We start from the raw sequence: 21,846 nt of genomic DNA, 5'->3' as shown, positions 1-21,846 counted from the left end.
ACAAAAGAAATGGGTTGGATGTTCAGATCAAGTGCAGATCAAGTGATTTATTGCTAATTTCCTAATAAATTAAGAATATCCTAATAATGTAAAAAAAACATTGATGCACACATTTGCAATAAATCAAAAATATAATTTTTATCATCTTTCTAAATCATTTATTTAGTTCAAGTAATAGCTCATCAAAAAATTTTTTGTCATCATTTAATCCTTTTTTTGCAGCTTACTGAAGTATAAATGAAATCTCCATTTACTTCCAAATCAAGTGCTGGAGTAATTTCCTAATAATTAGGAACATCTACGTTTCAAATATTGTAAATAAAGCACTGAAGCACACATTTGCAATGAAACGCATCGAACCAAATAAGAGAAATCTGTTGTTATGGGCAATACATTCATAAATTAATATAGCTTTAATTTAGGGTGACATAAATACATGGAAGTCTTATGAATCAAGTTTTTATTTAAAAAATTTTTTTAAGTAATAGTTTACCCCATTTTGTCATGTTGTTTAAATTAGATTTCCTTTCTTATTTCATCAATAAAATGCAAAAGGAAATCTTAGGCAGAACATCTGAGCTTGGTATTAAAGAGTTTTTGACTGCTTTTCATTGCAGCTTACTGAAACATAAATCACTGTCTAATTTCAAATCAAGTGCTATTAATAATTCCATAATAATTAGGAATATCTATGTTTCAAATAATGTAAATAAAACACTAAATCACACATTTGCAATGACAGGCATGCAATCAAATGAAAGAAACGTGTTGTTATGTGCAATAAGTGCATAAATGAACACAGCTTTAGTTTAGGGTGAAACATGTACGACGTATGTGACCCTGGAGCACAAAACCAGTCTTAAGTCGCTGGGGTATATTTTTAGCAATAGCCAAAAAAACATTGTATGGGTCAAAACTATCGATTTTTCTTTTATGCCAAAAATCATTAGGATATTAAGTAAAGATCATGTTCCATTAAGATATTTTGTAAATTTATTGCTGTAAACATATCAAAACTTAATTTTTGATTAGTAATATGCATTGCTAAGAGCTTCATTAGGACCATTTTAAAGGTGATTTTCTCAGTATTTTGATTTTTTTGCACCCTCAGATTCCAGATTTTCAAATAGCTGTATCTCAGCCAAAGATCGTCCTACAAACCATACATCAATGGAAAGCTTATTTATTCAGCTTTCAGATGATGTATAAATCTCAATTTTAAAAAATTGACCCTTATGACTGGTTTTGTGGTCCAGGGTCACATATACGAAAGTTTACCCTAAAAATGAAATTGACATAGCTATGTTGTTCAAATGACATGAAGGTGAATAAATGACAACAACAGTCTCATTCTCAGGTGAGCTAGTCCTTTACTTCAGTGTGACTCTCTCACCTCAGCATGCGCACCAGAGCGGGAATGCCTCCTGATTTGAAGATGGCGAGCAGCCCCTCGCGCTGGTGTGAAAGGTTGTGCAGGATGCTGGCTGTGGCGCGGGTCGTCTCCATGTCAGACGTGTTCTGCATGGCTCTCACAACAGCGGCCACCATCTGCGGGGACTGCATCAGAGCCCGGCGGGACGCCTCCTTGCGGGTCAGCTGGTTCACGATCATTGCTGCCTTATTCACCACGACCTGAAGCCAAGAGAGGGTCAGAGGTCAGGACATGAAGATACAATAGAAAAAGCAGAGATTGAATATTCGACACGAGCAGCGAGGTACCTGGTCATCATCGTTGAGGAGTTTGGTGAGCTCTGGAATGGCGCGGGTGGCGAGTTCAGCGTCGTCCTGGTAGTTGATGAGATGAATGATGGCGGCTTTGAGCTGCTGAGACGGTTCGGCCAGCTTCTGTACATTGGTCTGCTGGGACAGATCCATCTGCGTGGAGAGGACGGCCGTTCCCTCCATCACTGTCTCAGGAAACATGGCCGCTCTTATGCGCTGGGCCCGAGTCATATTATATTGAGACTCCACGTCTATAGGAGAGAGTGAACTACAGTTTAGACAACTATAAACTAACTTTTTTTTTTAAGATTATATGCTTATTTTGGTGGAAAAGAATCTGAAATACATCTGCAGTTCAACATACTGTGGATCCTGGCAAAGGCAATTGGTAGAAATAATAAGGGAAAACTCGCTACATAATAGTTTTGATGTACAGCATACAATAAACCCTATTTTAATTATGATTAAAGAATTTCTGCTTGATTTATTAAATCAAGCCTGTGATGTTTGCTGATTATTTTATCCTAAAAATGTTTTATTTTAATTTGGCATCTGCATTATCTTGCATTGGCAACAAGCCTCCACAAGCTTGCATGGCTGCGGGTTGCCAGATGTCAAGAGTTTAAATCCCCCAATCAGAACTTTTCTCTTAAAGGGTTAGTTCACCCAAAAATAAAAATGTGAAAACCCTCATGTCATTCCAAACTTGTAAGATGTCCTTACTACGTTTCTGGCCCTTGAACGTGGTAGTTGTGTTGCGGTCTATGGAGGGTCAGAGAGCTCTCGGATTTCATCAAATATATCTTAATTTGTGTTCTAAAAATGAATGAAGGTCTTACGGGTTTGGAACGGCATGAGGGTGAGTAATTAATGACTAAATTTTCATTTTTGGATGAACTAACCCATTAAAGGCACAATATGTACAAATGTTTTATTAAAATATCCCAAAACCACTAAAACGGTGTTATATATTTTGCTGACTTGTGTACTTGCACTATCCCAAATGTTTCGAAGAATGTTTGAATCCAGAGAAATAAGCAATTTTAACTAGTGTCACGGGCCGTTTCCGTAGTGTCATTGTGTCGCCTGCCAATGACGTCATAACCCCTCGATTTCCGGAAACACCAAAGACGCTTTAAAATGTTGCCGTTTTAAGAGACCGGTGACGACCGCACAGAGTAGCATTATAACAGAACTTTCAAATGTATCTAGTATGATAAAACAGCGCTGCTTTACCCCACATACGCACGACCGGAAGGAGCGGAAGCGCTCGACTGTGGCATAATAAAAGCTCAGCTGCTTTCGAGCCGTGTGTCGCGCTCGTTCAGCGGCCTCGTTTCGCTTCGACGGCTTTCAGTCTCACCCTGCTTCATTCTACTACATTAATAAATCATTAGCTCATCCATGAACATGATTTCTGCCCGAGTCCCGTCAGATTGCATCGGCTGTGGGGATGAAGACGACAACTCCCATGATTCCACACCCAGTCACAGCGTCATCTAACTACGCCTTTGTCTCTTTGTTTATCTTGAATACGTGCACTTAATCATCCCAACCTGGAAACCATGCACACACGCTCACTGCATTACGGAAAAAGTGCTGATGAGCTGATAACACCACCAGACATTCAAGTAAAAGTATAGAGATCTCCACTGAGATATTCTGCTCAAATAGAGCCAGTCTGTTTTCTTTCATGCGACTGTTACACTGCTTACTGTGACCAAATCTTGTTCTCTTGCTTGTGTGAAAGTGCGATAGTTCTGATGAAATTTAACCATTTTAAATGACAATAATCATGCTTAATAATCATGATTAACTGTTTAACCGTTATCGTGCAGCCCTAGTTTGTGATGGGTTTTTCACCTGCAGGGTTCTCTGTGAATGTGGTGCTGTAGGAGAATTTCTTGGTGCTGTACTGTGCTCCATCTTCATCCGAGCGAACCGTAGTGGCTCCAGACTGGATGCCTGAATCTGTCCCATAATACGACTGCTGCCACTCGGAGACCTTCACCGTGCCTGGGGCCTCTGCCACTGATACACACATATACAACACGAGTTTGAATTGATCTATTGCCTCTGTTTCATCAAAACCGTATAAAACACCCACTGAAGTTACTATTATAATCAAGCAAAACTTGAAACATGGAATATGGTGGACAGATTACCTCAAAGCTCCAACTCATAAAGAACTGTTAAACTGATTGGGCATTTTATAACACTATTTTATAGATTTTACAATTAAAATGATCAGTCAATATTAAATATCAGGTATTTAGTTGTGCATGCTCTTTGTCCTTTATTTTTTGATTTTTTTTTTTGCCATCAACTAACGTTCAATTTATCTTTAAGGTATTAAGTCAATAATACATTTGAGTAAATAATAAATTTAAATGAAAATTTATATCAATTTTTTTTACTGGACATTATAATGTCCACTTTACAGCAATTAAAGTTAGGCTTTTAGTGTTTTATTTCTTTCATTTTCTCTTTTACATAAAATGGTAAATAAAAACAGATTTAAATCCTGGCCATTTAGTGATTATCGGTCATAACATGAAAATATGAATTGGATTATGTGCATCACAAAGAGTTTTAATAATGTGACGATAGCATCTACTTACAGTGCATTTCCATTTTGGCCTCCTGGACTCAAACCAAACAGTCCAAAAGTAAAACCTGTAAAACGAGAAAAAAACCAACAACCACAGATTAAACAAATATTAAAACTGACTTGTGATAATCATTGTACCAAATGTAATTAAGACCTCCTGGAATCTGCTCTTGATGAGCAGGATCAAAACAGCATTATAAACTGAAGTTCAAACAAACACAAGCAACTAGTATCGAAACTAGTGCAGAGGATCATGGGAGAGGAGGGCGGGCGGCAGTGACGGGGGAATGTCAGCGGTAGTTTTTGACCCTTGGCTTCTCAAACAAAGCGTGTGAGCTAATGCTTGATTGCAAGCACAACAACCTCACAAAACCGGCTCTGCGTGTTTCAACATTTACACACCAAACCCTCCTCTTTCTCCAGCTCTCACACATTTAAACACACAACTACACTGTCCATTTCAGACAAAAGCTCAGTATTGGAGCAGTATGTTTCTTCAAATCCATTCAGAAGTTAAAACGAGGCAATAATAAAACCTTGTTCTCAAAATAAGCAAGACAGACTGCATGTATTTGGCTGCCATCACTTTTTCTCCTTTCACTTTTATCTCCACCTTGTAGTCTCTTGGCTTCACTTGAACTCCTCCTCATACGTTATTAATTATTTCTCTCCAACCCTCTTTCAGGTAATCTACAGCACTTGCTCTTTTTATAGCATACTCTGACTGTGTCCAACCAAAACCTTTGAACCCCAGAGGAGAAGAAGAGCATTTATCAGACAGGTTCATATAGATTCTTGCATATTTATTGAAATTGCTATCTGTTTCGGTATAAACATTTGATCAACACTTGGCGACATAAATGTGCCCCCATAAAACAGACATAAATCATCAGATTTATTCCTATTCCTGTGTTATATGCAAATATCTGTTTGGGAGGATTTAAAAAAAAAGCAGATGCATTTACTCTTGGTCGAGTCAGGTCTTGTATGCACCTCAAGCAACCTTCTGAAGTAGTTTGATTAGATCTAGAATGCGTCTTGAAGAGTATTTGCACTCTTTTTTTTTACGTGACTGCATAGCCATAAATGCATAAAATGACCAAGTGTAAATAAAAAACGCAGAAAGGACAGATCAACATATTTGATGTTCAACCAATAATTATTGTGATAATAAATTACTGCCAGTAAATATTATTTCAGAGTAACCGGATAAAAGCATTTAGCATTTAACAAAAATGTTGTATTTATTTTTATATAGTTATATATTTATTTATCTATATGTAGTAAATATAGTTAAAAATAAAATAAGCCTAACTTCATATTCATCATTTAAAAAAAAAAATTACTTATATTTATTATACAATTTTTATTTATTTATATCTATAATAAATAAAGTGTATTATTTTCTGGTTAAATGGATTAAAAAGCTTAACTTTATGCTCAGCATTTAAATTTTTTTTTTAAATAAATAATATATTTATTACCATATTGTTATTTTGATCTATATAGGGATGCACCGATATGAAAATTTTGGCCGATACCGATAACCGATTATTCTTTATTTTTGAAAGCCGATAACCGATATGTTGGCCGATAAATCTATATGCAAATTGTTATATACTTTTTGAGAGCCTGATTACAAAAAAGGTCTCATCATTAAAAGCCACATCCCAAACACTTCAACATAAGCAGCCTAGTTTGAACGGTGTACGTTTTAAAATTATTTTTACTCTCCCATTACCAAATTTAGTCATAAAAAGTCTTACAAATAAATAAAATTATGCATAAATAATGCAAACAAGTCACTGGACATCATTACACGTGTAAAGAATCAAAATGAATGCGCCACAGATCAATAAAACGGAATAGCCTCTGCACGGACAATAATTAAATGATTTTAATTACTAAACCATATTGTTGATGAAAATAATAAGAGAACAATACAAGTGGTTGTTGTTATTAATAATATATCAATGATTTTGAAAAAGTAACAAATTAATACCACTGTTTTAAATAGCAGCCGTTGAGCTGCACGTGCTGAAGCTGAAGAGCTGAATGAACACGGTAAACTGAAGCGTTTTGCTGGCAGCTTATTTAACTCAAGGAAATGCATCCTGAGATTAATATTAATACAACATAAACATAATAATACAACTTATATATGTACAAAATGACACAGTTATTGCGTGCTATAGTCAGAATGTGTGATCCTGTGTGTGAAAACAAAGCAACTAAACCCAAAGAATTCACAACGTTTTATTATAATAATGTTCTCATTAGAATGTTATATACATGACATTCCCAATCATAGTTATTAATGTTGTGCACTGCTGTTTGAGCTGCGTGTGCTGAGCTAAAGATGATCACCGGTAAACTGAAGTGCTCTTTTAACTTAACCAAACGCATTCTATATGAGATAAATCAGATATACATCAAATAAACACAATATTACAATGTACAATTGCACAAAAGGCTGCAAACGAACAGCGCGCATCTGAAGTGTCTCTGAAGGAAATAATGCATTATTTATCGGCTTTAAGATATCGGCCAAATTTTCTTATCAGGCCGATACCGATAACAGAAAAAATGAGCCGATATGGGCCGATACCGATATGGTGGCCGATATATCGTGCATCCCTAGATCTATAATAGTGTTTATTGTCTGATTAAGTGAATAAAAAGCCTAACTTTGTACAATATTTAAAAATATATATAAAAACATAAAAATAAATTATATAAAGATTATACATGTATAAACACTAACTGTAATAGATTAATATTAATTATTAAAAAAAAAACATTTTTAAAGCAGCAGAACAATTCTGATAGAAAGTATAATAACAATAAAGAAAAACAAAAGCACAAACACACTATATTTTTATTGCTAATAAGCAAAAAAGACCTGACCTGAGCATCCCAGCACTCATGACAGCTGTTTTATTCTGCTTATATTCCTAAAAGAGGTGGGACCTATCAAGAACAGGCCTCAGGTAATAACAACCGGATTGGTTTATTAGAGCAGCCAATGAGCACCAGTAAATATATTATAAAACATTAGTATGAATTAAATGCACGTAATCAGAGGCTTGACATTCCCCAATCATGTAATGAAATGAAAGTTACATTTTAGACGTCTCTGAAAAATACATGCGCTGCACTTTACAGAACATCATGAGAACAGCCTGAACACATATTTTGAATGCCTTGCATGTCGACACTTGAAGAGAGCATGAACACACACACACACACACGTGCGGCTGGGCTGCCACTAAGAACAGTTTTTTAACAAACATTTTCTCTAAACCGCACAACAGCAATACCAAGCAGATGTCAGTTGGTTTGCAAAGCTTGTGGTTGTTTATTCGGGTCTAAATGTGCCTAGTGCTGACACAAATAGTCTTTTTGTGTGTTACTGAAATGGTTCTTTAGAGTTAGTTTTACTTCAAGGTCAAAGTAAGAGGTTTTGCATATAGCTAAACTAGGTCCTGTGAGTTTAACTCCCTTCACGTCAGGACACACCTAACTGGGTGTAACCAAGTCAAAAACCTGTCAAAACACGCAAAAAACGCAACACGCAGCGACTCCTGCCAGCCCTGCAGGTGAACGATAGCAAGTGTCTGTGTGAACACTGGGTGTGGGTGTTTTCTCAAGCTCCTATTCTAGTGAACTAAAGAATCACATTTACACACCCACTTGGGTACGTTTTTACACCGTGCCGCAATTTGCAATAAAACATAGCAGATTATGACAGATTAGGCGAGATGGCATTCGCGATCAGCTTTACACCTTACTGATTTTGGTCGCGGACCAAACAATTCCAGTTGGTCTTACTAGTGCATACTTGCATGCAGACACTAGGTCTGTTTTAAAGGGTGAGGTCAATCACACAATTACAGTGACACACCCAAATGACACTACATGAAAAATCAGACAGATTTACACCTGAAAGAACCTGAGACATTTCTAAGACCAGCAGTGGGCTCTTGACTTGAGGCGGTAAGCCACTACCCAGCAGACTCGAGAGTCGGGACTTGGACTGCATTTACGTATGAACCTGGACTCGGACATTTCGGACACAGAATTTTTTTCAGAGTACAGACAGATCCATGTCACGTGTAACATGAAAGATTAAAAAATAAGTAAAAACATAAAGTTAAGAGAAAAAGATATTAATAAACATCTCCCACTCAAACTCAATTCATTAACTCTTTCCCCGCCAGTGATAAATAAAAAAAAAACCTTGCCAGCAACCACTATGAGCATTTTCACAAAACGTTCATGGCAATATGTTGAACATGCAATATGTCAAACAGAACCTCTGCTTTTCAACAACAACTACAAAAGTTATTATTATTATAGACCTTATGCATCAGAGAATCAATTGCGTGGACATCTTTAGAATTTTGTTTTCAAACTTCCATTTTTTTTGGTAGCTCTATAGTAGGGCTGCACGATAAATCGAAATGGAATCGAAATCGCGATTCGACAGAAACTGCGATTGATATGCGTATCTTTCAGTGAAGCACGGTTCTGTGATCAGCAGTAAATCTCCATCCGAAGGCCAGAGTGCGCTCTCGTGCTGAAACTCCAAATACGCCTCGCAGAAGAAACCCAGAAAATGCCTATTGCTGGAGCTGAATAAACAGAAGATTTAACTGCATTTATTGATTCAACCAACTTGACTAATAAACACACGATTATTACAATATATGGTTTATCGGAGTTATTATTATTATAATTTTCATTCAAATAAAGTATATTTATAATGCAATTCCTTTATCACTGCTTAAATACTATGAAATATGTTGCGTGCCTTATTCGGTGTAAGAAGCCACATCATCTCACAGAAGGATTTATTTCAAACACTCGACTGACGTTATGAAATGAGTTTGGAGTGAAAATATGTTATTAAATGTTGTATTTTCCACATGCTTTCAGATGGAGCAGCATTTACTACACAGAGCCGTAGTTCACTGACAAGTTACACAAAAAAAAAAAACTAAAGAAGAGAAATTAGCTAGTGAAGTGGATTTACTATTATAGAGTTAAAGGGACAGTTCACCCAAAAATTTTAATTCTGTCATTAATTACTCACCCTCATGTCATGTTTCAAACCCGTAAGACCTTCGTTCATCTTCTGAACACAAATTAAGATATTCGTCTCCTCCGCGTCACCCTGTAGTGCCATTTTGGTAGACGAATTGTTGAATAAAGTCTTCTTTTTTTTTTTGCACACAAAAGTATTCTCGTAGCTTCGTATAATTGCGGTTGAACCACTGATGTCACATGGATTATTTCAGTTGTATTGCTGTCTATGCAGAGCCAGACAGCTCTCAGATTCCATCAAAAATATCTTAATTTGTTGTCCGAAGATAAACGAAGGTCTTACGTGTTTGGAACGACATGAGGGTGAGTAATTAATGACAGAATTTTCATTTTTGGGAGAACTAACCCTTTAACAAAAGTTATCATGAGCATTGTAATGTTCGAAGTGGATGTCATAAGAAATTAAGATTTTAAAACAAGCCATTCATTCATAAATTCGTACGACCTTACTTTCGCTGTGGAAATACAAACGCAAGACAGAAGACAACGAGCGCAGCTCTGAAAAGGGGCGGAGCTACATAAAGTCTATAGCTGCATGCATTCTTTTTTTTATTAACTCTTGATGTGGGTACATTTAAAAAAAGACAACGTTTTGAATAAAAAGCTGAGAAAAATCCCATTTTGTCAAAGACTACATTTGGATCGGATTCAGAATGATGTCGATTGCTTCCATCAACACTCCCAAAGCTTGACCCACAGTCCTGTATCACTTTCTGGGTCGACATTTCATTTAGTAACGTAAGTCGGTTTTGATTTACATGCCGTTTACAGCGTGATTTTTGCCTATGCATCTGCTTAAATGTTCTGCTTTTTCTGCTTCTTCACCGTGTTTTGATCCAGAGATCCATTACTACAGAAGATATGTAACAGTGCCCCCTACATGGAAAGCTGAGAAATTCTGTCAATGGCAGGGAAAGGGTTAATGACTTGGACCCAGCACACACACACACAAACATGTGTGTATGTTACTTTTAAAGATACCACAGTATCTAGTGTGCAGTATGATGGGGAAATGATTGATGAACCACTGATACACTGCTGATATGAGGTGTGTACTGCAGTCTCTACTTTGGACTTCACACACAGTTGGGATGATGAGTAGTTAATGAGTACATGTTTATTACTGTGCATTTGATTTCACACTGAGAAAAGCAAGCAACGAATGTCACACGCCCTTCAGAATAATCACCCTCCCCCATCTGCCCTGCTCCACCTACTGTCCCTGCCTAACAGACCCAGCGCCTCTGACAGCTTACGAGGCTGGGATGTGCTTGACTCACGCTGTGAGGAATCAGAACGGGTTGTGGATATGACACATCCCAGAGCTGATTCCCAAAACTCTAATCTTAGTGTGACATTCCACGATAGTCCACTGTGTGCTTACTGCGCTACGGTACTCTCCCAAACACTTTCTCTTATACACACCCTGTCAATGACTTTCTGTCATGTACTGACATTTATTTACAAAATCGTGCCCAACAGTGACCATGTCAAAACTTGATTCTGGTGTAGTTTTCCCATTAGTCTGCTTCATTAACCTTTTTATATTATTAATATATTAGAGTTTTAATATTATTAATATAACATATAAACATATAAATGAAGCAAACCAACTCTTTAAAAAAAAAAAAAAATAGTAAACTTTGATTAATGTTTTTTTTAAAAGTACAACAAAACTATTTTTAATTTTTGTCTCATGTGGTACTAAAATTGAAGCATTGCAAATTAAATAATTAAAGCAGAACATAGGACTGCACCAATTTAAAAATTGTGTGCGATAACAATAATTTGATTGTTATCTTCATCTTGTGGGTGATAAACCAATTTAATGATATTAAAATGCTATACCGTAAATTAAAAATAAAACAGTAAAAACTAAAATACATTATGAAAACAACCATATCATTTTGAGATTTGCAAAAAATGTTGTGCTTTAAAGATTAAGTAAGCATTGGATGATGACAAATTCATCTTCATGTAAAAATGTGTGAGGGGGATATGTAGAATTAAATATCCAATATTTACAAATATTAATACATTCCATAATTTTCAATATTTTAAGTAAAGAATATGATTATACAAAAATGAATTCCGCTCTTTTATTTTGACTGGCCAGTATACTGTTGCAGTCTTCATTACGAAAAAAAAAAAAGGTTAAAAAAAAGCAAGGTAATAAAAATTTTGCACTAAGATATTGCTAATAAATAAATAAAAATTGCAATAGAAATAGCAAGTAACACATTGGTTTAAATGTGAAATTTAAGCAGAAAAACAAAAAATAGTATTTTCATGTAAAAATTATGCCAATTATCTTTGTTTTACTTACAACTTCAAAAATAATTTCAGTGCGTATGTTTGGTGACACAAACCTTGATGCTTTGGCTTCTTATGGAATAATAAACAAAACACAGTAACTGGCCAAATTTAGAAACGTTAAACTTGTTCGCAGAACCCTACTGTATCCTTTTTAGCTTATGTACACAAAATCAATCAGTCACATTTCCCTGTTTCTCTCTCACATGACCTGACAGCTAAAGAATGAACGGCTCGAATAGTTCCTTTATCAAATAAAGGCCCGCCTTCTGAAATACGAAATGTGCTGTGATTGGTTAGCTGGGCCAGTGTGCGTTGTGATTGGCAGCACTCGGCGCCTGGTCGGGAAATGTCATGCCCCTTACCATAGCTGCCTGCGAGCTTCAGTGTAAATATTGCGGCAAAATCAAATCAATTTGAGTGTGATTTAAACCCGGATGATTGAAACCACTCTAAGTTCGCCTGCCTTGAGAAAGATAGCGTGTCTCCGACATAGTGATAACACTCGTTGCCTTCTCTAGTGCAGCTGTACATTATTGTAGGTCCTCTATGCCCCGCCTCTCTCAAACGCTTCGTTTTCTACAAAGCCCCTCCTTCCGACAAGCGCAATCTGCTCTGATTGGCCAGCTGACCCAGTGCATTGTGATTGGCCAAACACCGCAAGCACTCGTCGGAAATGTAACACCCCTTACCATAATCGCGAGCTTCATCTTTCAAAATAAATGTAAAGACAGAGCCCAAAAGGAGAACAGAGTCGTGTTACAGACACAGTGATAAAGCTGGTCTCTCTCACTCCCTCTCTCACACACACGCGCGCGCACGCACGCTCTCTTTGGTTTTGAGACTTTAGTCTTTGCAACTTCAGGGATCTTATCTATGCAAGGAAAACTTGAAATCGCATCATATGACCCCTTTGAAGTTTTTCTAAATCATATCAAACCAACATTATTATTTTGCTTTACTACAAAGACAAACATCTTCTATGAATATACCGTTCATCATAATATCACAGTATACTCAGGCTGCGGTCAGGCTTTATTTTTACAGTGACCATAATGAGCCATTACCACATTTACATCTGAATTACTGCCAGAAAGCAGCCGTTTTTGGTTTTAGAGTCAGTCTCCAGAGATTATACAGCTTCTATGCCTCAGCTTTTATTCAGTAGTATGAAATCCAAAGCCACCCACACAGTAGAAGACACACACACACACACACAGTTAATGACTTTGTGACCTGGATGTTACCAGCTGAGCCCATACTGCTAAGAGCCTGCTGTGTCTGAGATCTCCCCAGACGCTCAGCTTGCTTCCGCTGAGGACAGCAAGAGCGCGAGCAGGTGGTCTGCACTGGCTCGGGCCCGCAGCTTTCTTTAACCCCAGATGAAATGCACACACAGGCCTCTCAAAATGCAGATCCATCAACCAGCACATCCAATTACACAGTTATCATAGGAAGTCAAATGAACTCAGCGAGTTATAATGTACATATCTTACTACAGCTGCACACCCTCGGAATAATGGATAGCTATTAGAGAATACTATTTGCAAGGCCCATGATGAAATCGAAAAATGTGGGTGAAGTAGGTAAACTCCTCTTGAAGCAGTTGATGTGTAACACCACAGTGATATATCCATGCATGTTTGAACAGGTTGCAATATTTCAGCCTCAAGCTAAACCATTAGCACCATTAAATGACAATGCACTTCTAGGAAAGAAAATGATAACAACAAATATGCATATTAGAAATACGCTTAACTGCACATTTTCAAAGCTACTCGTCATAAACTGGTCTTAAGGACCAAATCCATTTTAGGGAGCATTCCTGAGAAGATTAAAAGGAACAAAACAGAACATAAGGATCTAGAGATAAGTTATAAAAGGCCATTCACACCATGAACGATATCTTTATCACACTCTAAAAATTGCTGGGTAAAATAGGGACAAATCCAGCAATTGGGTTGTTTTGACCCAGTGGTTGGGTTACTACCCAGAAGGTTGGGTTAAACATTTAACCCAACCGCTGGGTCAAAACAGCCCAATTGCTGGGGTTGTCCCTATTTTACCCAGCACTGGGTTGTATTTAACCCAGCATTTTTTAGAGTGCAGTGTCCACATCAACGGATGATAAAAGTTCTATTTATTGTAAGCATACACTGCAATTTTGTGTGCAGTTTTAAATGCTCCAGCTCTATCGTTAGTTATCGTCCTTGCTGTGAATGGGCCTTAAAAGTAGTTTGTAGTCATCTTAAAAGTCAAAAATAATAATTTTTCCATACAACCCGTCTAATGGGTTAGCATGCTAATCAAAGTATTGTGGCTGAAATTTTAAAACTAAAAGATCTAGACTAATTAGTTGGCTGCTGGATGCAAACAATTCTTAATGCATAAATGCATGAAGCAATTTCAAGGACAATTTGCACATTTAAACAATCCAGTTTTGCCACAGACAATCTGCAAATCTGTGTTAATGATACAAAGCCGCAGATGCTCCATACTGTTGCACTTACATGGTTTAAAAGCTAAATGGTGGGCATTGGTCATGGGTGTCACTTGCAATAAGTGCTTAGATTAACACAGACAGGTAGAGACAGGGCATTATCAAATGCTGTCTGTCTGCTCGCCGCATCCTCGCATCTCCATTCAGTTTGACGTGATGGACTGAGAGATACGCCATAGGAGCAACGAGTACGTCTAATTTCCAGTATCATGTACATATTCCTACGTCCACTATCCCATAATCCCTCTTCTGTTTCAGGCCGGCTGAAATGAAAGAGGTAATTCCATCTGAATGGAGCGCTTGACTGAATGTGGGCAGTTGTGTGACTGCCTGTGGCTTGATGGACCATCGGTAACAATTCATGTTATTGTAAGACGCTTCTCGTCTGAGTCATTAGCAAAGGCACTTAACGGTAAGTGGGGCATTATCTGAGACGGAGTCAGAGTTTGACATTTTACCAGCATTCTGAGGGCTAAGTTTCCTAGTTTTTGAAACGCATCATTTTAAATAGAATAAAGCCAATTCATCAGAGTATCTGTGGTTCTCATAAATGTCGTAATTTGAGCCTATTGTGCCATCCCTTCCCCAGAAAGGAGGAAAGCTACTTCATCATAGGTATGCACAAGTTTGTAGAGCACAACTGAGCCAATGTGACAGTTGTTGAATATTTCATCGATCGGAGATGTCCTGGAGGAAACCTGGTTCTATGCTGGTTCTGCATAAATCTGGAAAGTTTTGGAGGAATGCCACAGTATTCTAGAGCACGTAACTCAGGAAGAAAGCCTGGTTAATGTTTGATGGGAGAAGAGACTGAATTAGGCTACTGCTTTATGAAGAGACAGGGTATTACTAGGCTTGAACTAGAAAAGAAACAGAAACTATATATAAAGATGCACAATGTAACTGTACCATAATGGTTACTGGCTAATATTAGAATTTTGTTTTATTATTATACAAATTTTATGCGCACTTAAAGATAATTTTTTTATAAAACGCTAACAATTTATTCATTGAACATCTTTATTATCAAACCTCAAAATGTATACGTTGTGATGCAAATTCACTTATTGCCAGAAATTCATGTAATCAGCCTGAATATATATATATAGCCTACACAATTTAAAAAGACTGTAAATGGTATATTTAGCATACCACTAAATGAAAATCCATTTTTCATAATGTACATTATAATGTTGTGATGCTAATTTACTTAACATTTAAAATGATTGATTATAGTTAGTAAGCATTTTTTCATGAAACAATTTATTAAGACAAAACAGTGCATATAATAGATTTTAATCAAGATTTTAACTAATCATTGTCAACCATTTATTAGGTTTTGTCTATAACATGATACTTAAAGGGATAGTTCACCCAAAAATGAAAATTTGATGTTTATCTGCTTACCCCCAAGGCATCCAAGATGTAGGTGACTTTGTTTCTTCAGTAGAACACAAACGAAGATTTAACTCAAACCGTTGCAGTCTGTCAGTCTTATAATAGAAGTGAATAGGAATCACGGCTTTGAGAGTCAAAAAAACTTCCATTATAGGACTGACAGACTGCAACGGTTTGAGTTAAAAATCATCATATGTGTTCTACTGAAGAAACAAAGTCACCTACATCTTGGATGCCCTGGGGGATAAACATCAAATTTTCATTTTTGGGTGAACTATCCCTTTAATCAGCTTTTCGGTATCAGTCTGAATTTTAGTAGCGGTTTGTCCTTAATTATTATAATACAACTATAATATGTGACTCGTTGGTACAATACTGTTATCTACTAAAGTTCTGTTCTTGAAAAGGTTGTTGTATCTTTCACTCAGGTCACCTACAGGGGTCAAATGCACTATTACAAAGCTATGGGAATGTTCTTTACTACCAAACAGAATTAAACTGTGGCACTTTTAGATTGACTATTTATCACCCTGAGATTGTCTGTCTCTGCCGGTGTGCGAAAATTTCCTGAATGGCCCCTTTCTCCACCTCTCCCTGGTTACTCTACACCTCCCTAGCCCTGATTTAAGGAGTGGAGATATTCTGTCCAGACGATACATGCCCGGACCCTCCCACAACGTTTGACTCATGTTGAGCAAAGCTGCTCCCTCCTTCACAGGAACAGTGGTCTTGATACAGAACATGTTATTTTTGATATCACACCCAGAACATCACCCAAATCCCTTGTTAAGCCGATCAAATCACACTCAATTTGCACGTTTAGAACTTCCCTTCTAGGCTTTGCAGCTTCCTTCTACTAGCGACTAGCACAGGAACATTCAATTATTCATGTTATGCAGTGTTAAACTCACTCTGTATGTCCGGATATGAGGCTCTGAGGTTAGTTTTATATTGAGTGGAATTTGACTCCTCAAATTCCACTCTCCACTTTATAAAAAACAAAGGGGAGGGGATAGAGGGTCTATTATGCTCCTTTGTGACTGCTCAGTGTTAAGTCTGTGCTGGTGTCGGAGTGTTTACTGACATCTGAGGAGAGCTTTGTTAATATTGCATGAGAGCTGAGAGTATGGAAAAGATAGCAGTGTGTAAAAAGATCTTAGAGAGGTAATTAAGTGCAAAACATTCTTGAGTTACACTAATGCTACTCAATGATCAAGGCAGAGTACTAAGACTGATTCACACCAAAAACGATACCAGTAAGGATCTTAGGATAACTATATTAGTGTCTACACCAACACATGATAATATTCTGTTTATCATAAGCACAGGCCGCAGTTTTGTCCTCTGCCACTTTAAATGCTTTCAATTCGGATGGAAGTGTTCCCGTGTCATTATCTTTATAGTTGTGTGGTGGACATCCCAATTTTCATACAATTACGATTATTAAAACTTCAAAGAGTCCTGCAGGCATGACATTTTTATTGGCCAAAACCCAGACGCAAGTTCGCATTTTAGCACTTCCGGTTTCATTGTCCTAAAATCAATTGTTTTTTTGTTAAATGCCTAAAATAAGATCTGTGGTAACACAAGCTCAAGATATTTTTCACGTGTTATTATCTACGACATAAAATATTTACCCACTCACAATTTTATTAAAGCGTCTGGAAAAAAGGCAGTTGCTAACAAGTAGCTAAATGGGACTACAGATGTAGTCGTGACATTAATTGTCATCACAACCTGGTCAACTAATTTACTAACTAGTCCACTTTTATAGCCTTATAGTTCCGTCAGGACCACTATCGTCAAAGATGATTGACAATTAGCATACAGTTTGGATTGGCGGTATGGTTCCGTTCTGGGCAAGAACTCCCTGCGTATCCATGCAGCCTAGCATGGATGAGAGCAGGGAGAGCAGCGATAACCCCCCCAGGGTAAACAGAACAGAACCAAAATAAATGTATTGCAGATATCGTTAAAGTTCAATAATGTTATGTACACATTTTAGAATTAGTCTGATTCAAAGGAGAACCAGAAGGCTGAATCCTGACTGACAGAGGAGGAGTTGGGGATGGAGGAGGGTAATTAGCTATTGAGCAATGCGAAAACTGCTGATACTATGAATACTTAGATAGATGTCGTATTCCCATAGGTTGATGGGGATCAGCTGAGAGTCAGCTGATGCGAGCTTGACTAACGTGACCTGCCAGACTCTCACTCTTGCAAACTCTTCTGAGGAAAACTATCAGTGAAAATGTTCTTAAAGACTGAAAGGTCATGTGATGTGGTTTGTTTATAGTCTAAGACGGTAGTCTATTTAGGCTTCAAAATTCACAAAAGTTATTATGATGACGAACAAAATGTATACAGATCATAACCTTTTGGCTTTTTTTCAGCAATATGCTAAATTCTGGGTTGGCCATCGAAAGTACGTCATCACGGCAGCACTCTAAAGTTATCGTTATCGCCTTTGGTGTGAACGGCCCTCTACAGCGAGCTTCAGGTTTATAACACAATTAACCTCAAAAAGTCCTGAAGAACAACTGGCTTGGCCCTGTACAGATTATGAAACCATTAGACCATCTTATCCATCTCAGCCAGCTGGTCATTCACCACAGATTTCATATAGCTACAGATCTCACTCCAGGTTCATTAAAGATACATTGCACATTAGGGATTACAGATATGGAGAGAGGGTGAAAAGAAACACTCTGTGATGCATATGCTGAGACTATAACAATAAAATGCTACAGCCATGAATTATACAGAAAGGTAGAGATGCTAATTGATCTAACAATACTGTAAAATACAAGCAAATAGACATCCTGAGCAAATGGTGCTTATGGGTAATCTCTTTGCCCCCTCTGAAAGTGTATTTATGAAGAGGGGATCACGCAGCCCCTTGCTGTCCTAATGTAGGACAATATCAGGGATTTGTGCCTGTAGGGAGATTAACGGCTATGTGTGAGCCCAAATGCTGTAAATCTCATCCTAAAACCAACGCCAGTCAGTCGGTAAAGCAACCAGCTGGCCTCTGACTGCACTACTAATGCTCACAACACAGGAACTCCCACAAAGAGCAAATGCCACATCCTGTCTTTGTTAATATCTACTACAACTGACCCATCAAAATATATAAATAGACTGTCATATGGTCCTTCGTCTGGCCGTATTTCTTTCAGATTCTGTAAGTGAGAAAAAAAAACGTGTTCGTGTCTCACAATCATCCTTTTACTGTGTGCCAGTAGTGCACGCTGATGCCATCCAAAATCCAAATGAAATTCAACTGGGCCAAAACGGCTCGCTAAAACCATGTCTTTAAATTTAGCGGAATTGAGTTGCTTCTTTAAGAGATAAACCACTTTCACAGCGGACATGACTTTTTGCTTCCTTGCTAACCAGACAAACAGGAAAGGGTGTACCATAAGGAACGTTGCTTCCTCGGAGGCACATTATTTCTTTGACACTTTGTAAACACTCAAAATTACTTAAGTAGAAACTTAATTACGAGACAAATCTGATTGTGTGTATCGTATCTCTTCAGAATGAAAGCACTAAAGATAAGTCAGCTGTGCTCACAGTTGGGAAGTAAATAAAACATGGTACAGCCCCACCCAGACACATGCACTCACGTAAGACCCTGACTAACAATGTAAAAGACAGAGGCATTACTATTAGACATGTTGAAGTAACTCGTTTGGTTAACATATTTCTGTATTTCTATATAACACACTTTAGTTTAAATTCACTATTCACTGAACAACCTGCAAGGTGTTACAGGTGTGGCAACAGACCAGCATTCAAAGCATGCTGGGATTTTTCCAAAACCAGTGGTTATATATCAACAGTACACATCAAAATCAACATTTTATGCTTCTTATAATAAACCAAAATAATCAGATACAAAATCCCATAAGAGAAAGACTGATCTCTTAAAGGGACAGTTCTCCCATAATTGATATCCTTTGGACCGAAAGTATAAGTTGCACACATTAGTTTTAACAATATGCTAATACACTGTTTTAGTAAATACAAGTTAGACAGAAATCGTCTTTGCATGAAGAAAACAGCAACAGCTGCTCTATCGCGGTCTGTATTGGCCATCCATTGGTAAAATGTATGTACTGTGATTTTTTTTTTTACCAAGTTATCAAGTATTTACACATGAAAAAAAATAAAAAAGTTTGTATTTTGTTTCAAATGTAGGATCGTTGACGCCAGAGGCGCTAAAAGGCCATTTGTGTTAGACGAAGCCACTGAGAACAGAACATTATTTGGAAAATTATTTTTAAAATGAAATTCTTGAAACTCACACACTGCTGCCAGCCTCCGTCGCCAAGTACTTATTTCATATTTTGTCCATACAATAGTAGCCTAACTGAGATTGTCATCTCCCTTTGTATTCCACATTAGTACACAGTCCTACAGGTTTGAAGCATGAGGGTGAGTAAATTATGACAGAACTTTTAACCACTGTATGAACTATTCCTTTAAGTCTATTGCATGCACTTACATTTTTTATTATTATTTACTTATAGACCTATTACGTATGTTTGTAGGCATTTGCGAATGTGCGGGGGTTATTGCTTGGGGTTCTTTGTTGGGTATAAACACACCCGTCTAACTTACACACAGCTGAGTGTTTAGCTGTACGATCATGTAGCGAAATAAATGCATGTAAAGTTTGGATCAGCTGAAACGCGACACACGGAAGTGAGAACGAGTACCGCACAGGTAGGTAAACCAACACCGACAACCCCAGAGCACCACAATACGCCACTTTCCCAAGAGATCTATCCGCGAATTTTAATGGCTGCTTTTTATAGGGTCGATGTTGGATTAAAAAAAAAAACGGATAACGTTTAACTAACAACGAAGGCACAAAAACACAATTCAGCCTTATTTAATATACAAATATAAAATCAGATTTGAGTTTACCTTTAAACGCTCGTCTCCAAACACTGCTGCTGACAGCGATCCAAGAGTCTTTTAGTTTCCCCCAGCGCACAGAGTTCCAGAGAGAGCGACACTTTCTCTCGCATTCAGATGAGGGTGAACAATGTGCTTTGGGGAGAGAGGGCAAAGTCTCCTCCAGAGCTCCGCCCCCGATACTATACGAGTCCCGCACCACACCCAGCCCCACACCTCCGCACTCTCACTGACCGATAAACACACACACAAATACTTACATTAGAAATCTGATCGTTTTAGTTGCTCATCATGGCATATCATTTAAATGAGTTTTAAAACATGCATGCACAACATATATATATATATATAATATAGTGTCAAAACATGAAGAAACAGTAAAAGTGTTTGCTGGGAAAGGGTGTCAGTGATGTTAATAAAACATATTAATTTCAATATACAATAAAAGTTAAATAAAATAAAATATTAAAGGGGTCATATGATGCGATTTCAATTGTTCTTTTCTCTTTGGAGTGTTACAAGCTCTTGGTGCATAAAGAAGGTCTGTAAAGTTGCAAAGACTAAAGTCTACAGAGTTTTATGTTTACGCGGCACGATGCAATGCAACGCAATGCGTAAAAAGACAGTATAAGTCATTATAATCAGTAATTATGTCCCCACTGGATGCAACAAATGCCTCGTTTGTAATGGGTTTTAATGTTTTTGTCTCGTCGCTCCGACCGGACAGTGCATCATCACAGTATGGTAAGGGGCGTAACATTTCCATCTCACGCTTGAGATATTCGGCCAATCACAATGCACTGGATAGCTGGCCAATCACAGCACACCTCGCTTTTTCAGACCGATGAGCTTTGTAAAAATCGACGTGTTTCAAAAAGGCGGGGCATAGAGGAGAAACAATAATGTACAGTATGTGGAAAATAATGTGTTTTTTGAACTTTAAACCGCATAAACACATTTCATTACACCAAACACACCAAATAATGTTCTTTTTAGCAGCATCATATGACCCCTTTAAGTTTTTTCCCCCCACAGTGAGCACTGAGGCTTACTTCCTGTGTATGCCATGCTGGCCTGTGTTTGTCATTTCTTGTCTGTGATCACTGATAAGGATTCGTCTATGCTTTTTTGTTTCTGATGATTCATAGAGATATCCTTCCAAATCATATTCTGCTGTAAACTTATGCTTCTCAAAAGCAGTGAGATCTTCTACCTGCAGGGCATATTCCCATGTCAGCGGCCACACCTTTGGCAGGTATTACGACATACA

The 21,846-nt window shown here is 37.5% G+C and overlaps 1 protein-coding gene across 3 annotated transcripts in view; it reads right to left on the bottom strand.

Moving 5' to 3' along the window:
• jupa (junction plakoglobin a) overlaps positions 1-20,724 on the bottom strand; it is a 30,078-nt gene extending 9,354 nt beyond the window's left edge. For all 3 annotated transcript variants that reach the window (XM_016246634.1, XM_016246633.1, XM_016246635.1), the window contains exons 1-5: positions 20,586-20,724; positions 4,344-4,398; positions 3,586-3,753; positions 1,720-1,973; positions 1,394-1,632 (exon numbers count right to left, since the gene is read on the bottom strand). In XM_016246634.1, the coding sequence (XP_016102120.1) occupies positions 1,394-1,632; positions 1,720-1,973; positions 3,586-3,753; positions 4,344-4,356 (674 nt within the window). In that variant the 5' untranslated portion in view covers positions 4,357-4,398; positions 20,586-20,724. The remainder of the gene's footprint in view (positions 1-1,393; positions 1,633-1,719; positions 1,974-3,585; positions 3,754-4,343; positions 4,399-20,585) is intronic.
• Positions 20,725-21,846: the final 1,122 nt, after the last annotated feature.

This window comes from Sinocyclocheilus grahami, unplaced genomic scaffold, assembly GCF_001515645.1.
Source record: "Sinocyclocheilus grahami isolate Dianchi unplaced genomic scaffold, SAMN03320097.WGS_v1.1 scaffold804.1, whole genome shotgun sequence".
NCBI lineage: Eukaryota > Metazoa > Chordata > Actinopteri > Cypriniformes > Cyprinidae > Sinocyclocheilus > Sinocyclocheilus grahami.
The sequence above is the reverse complement of the archived record's forward strand: the minus strand, read 5'-3'. Positions and strand labels throughout refer to the sequence as shown.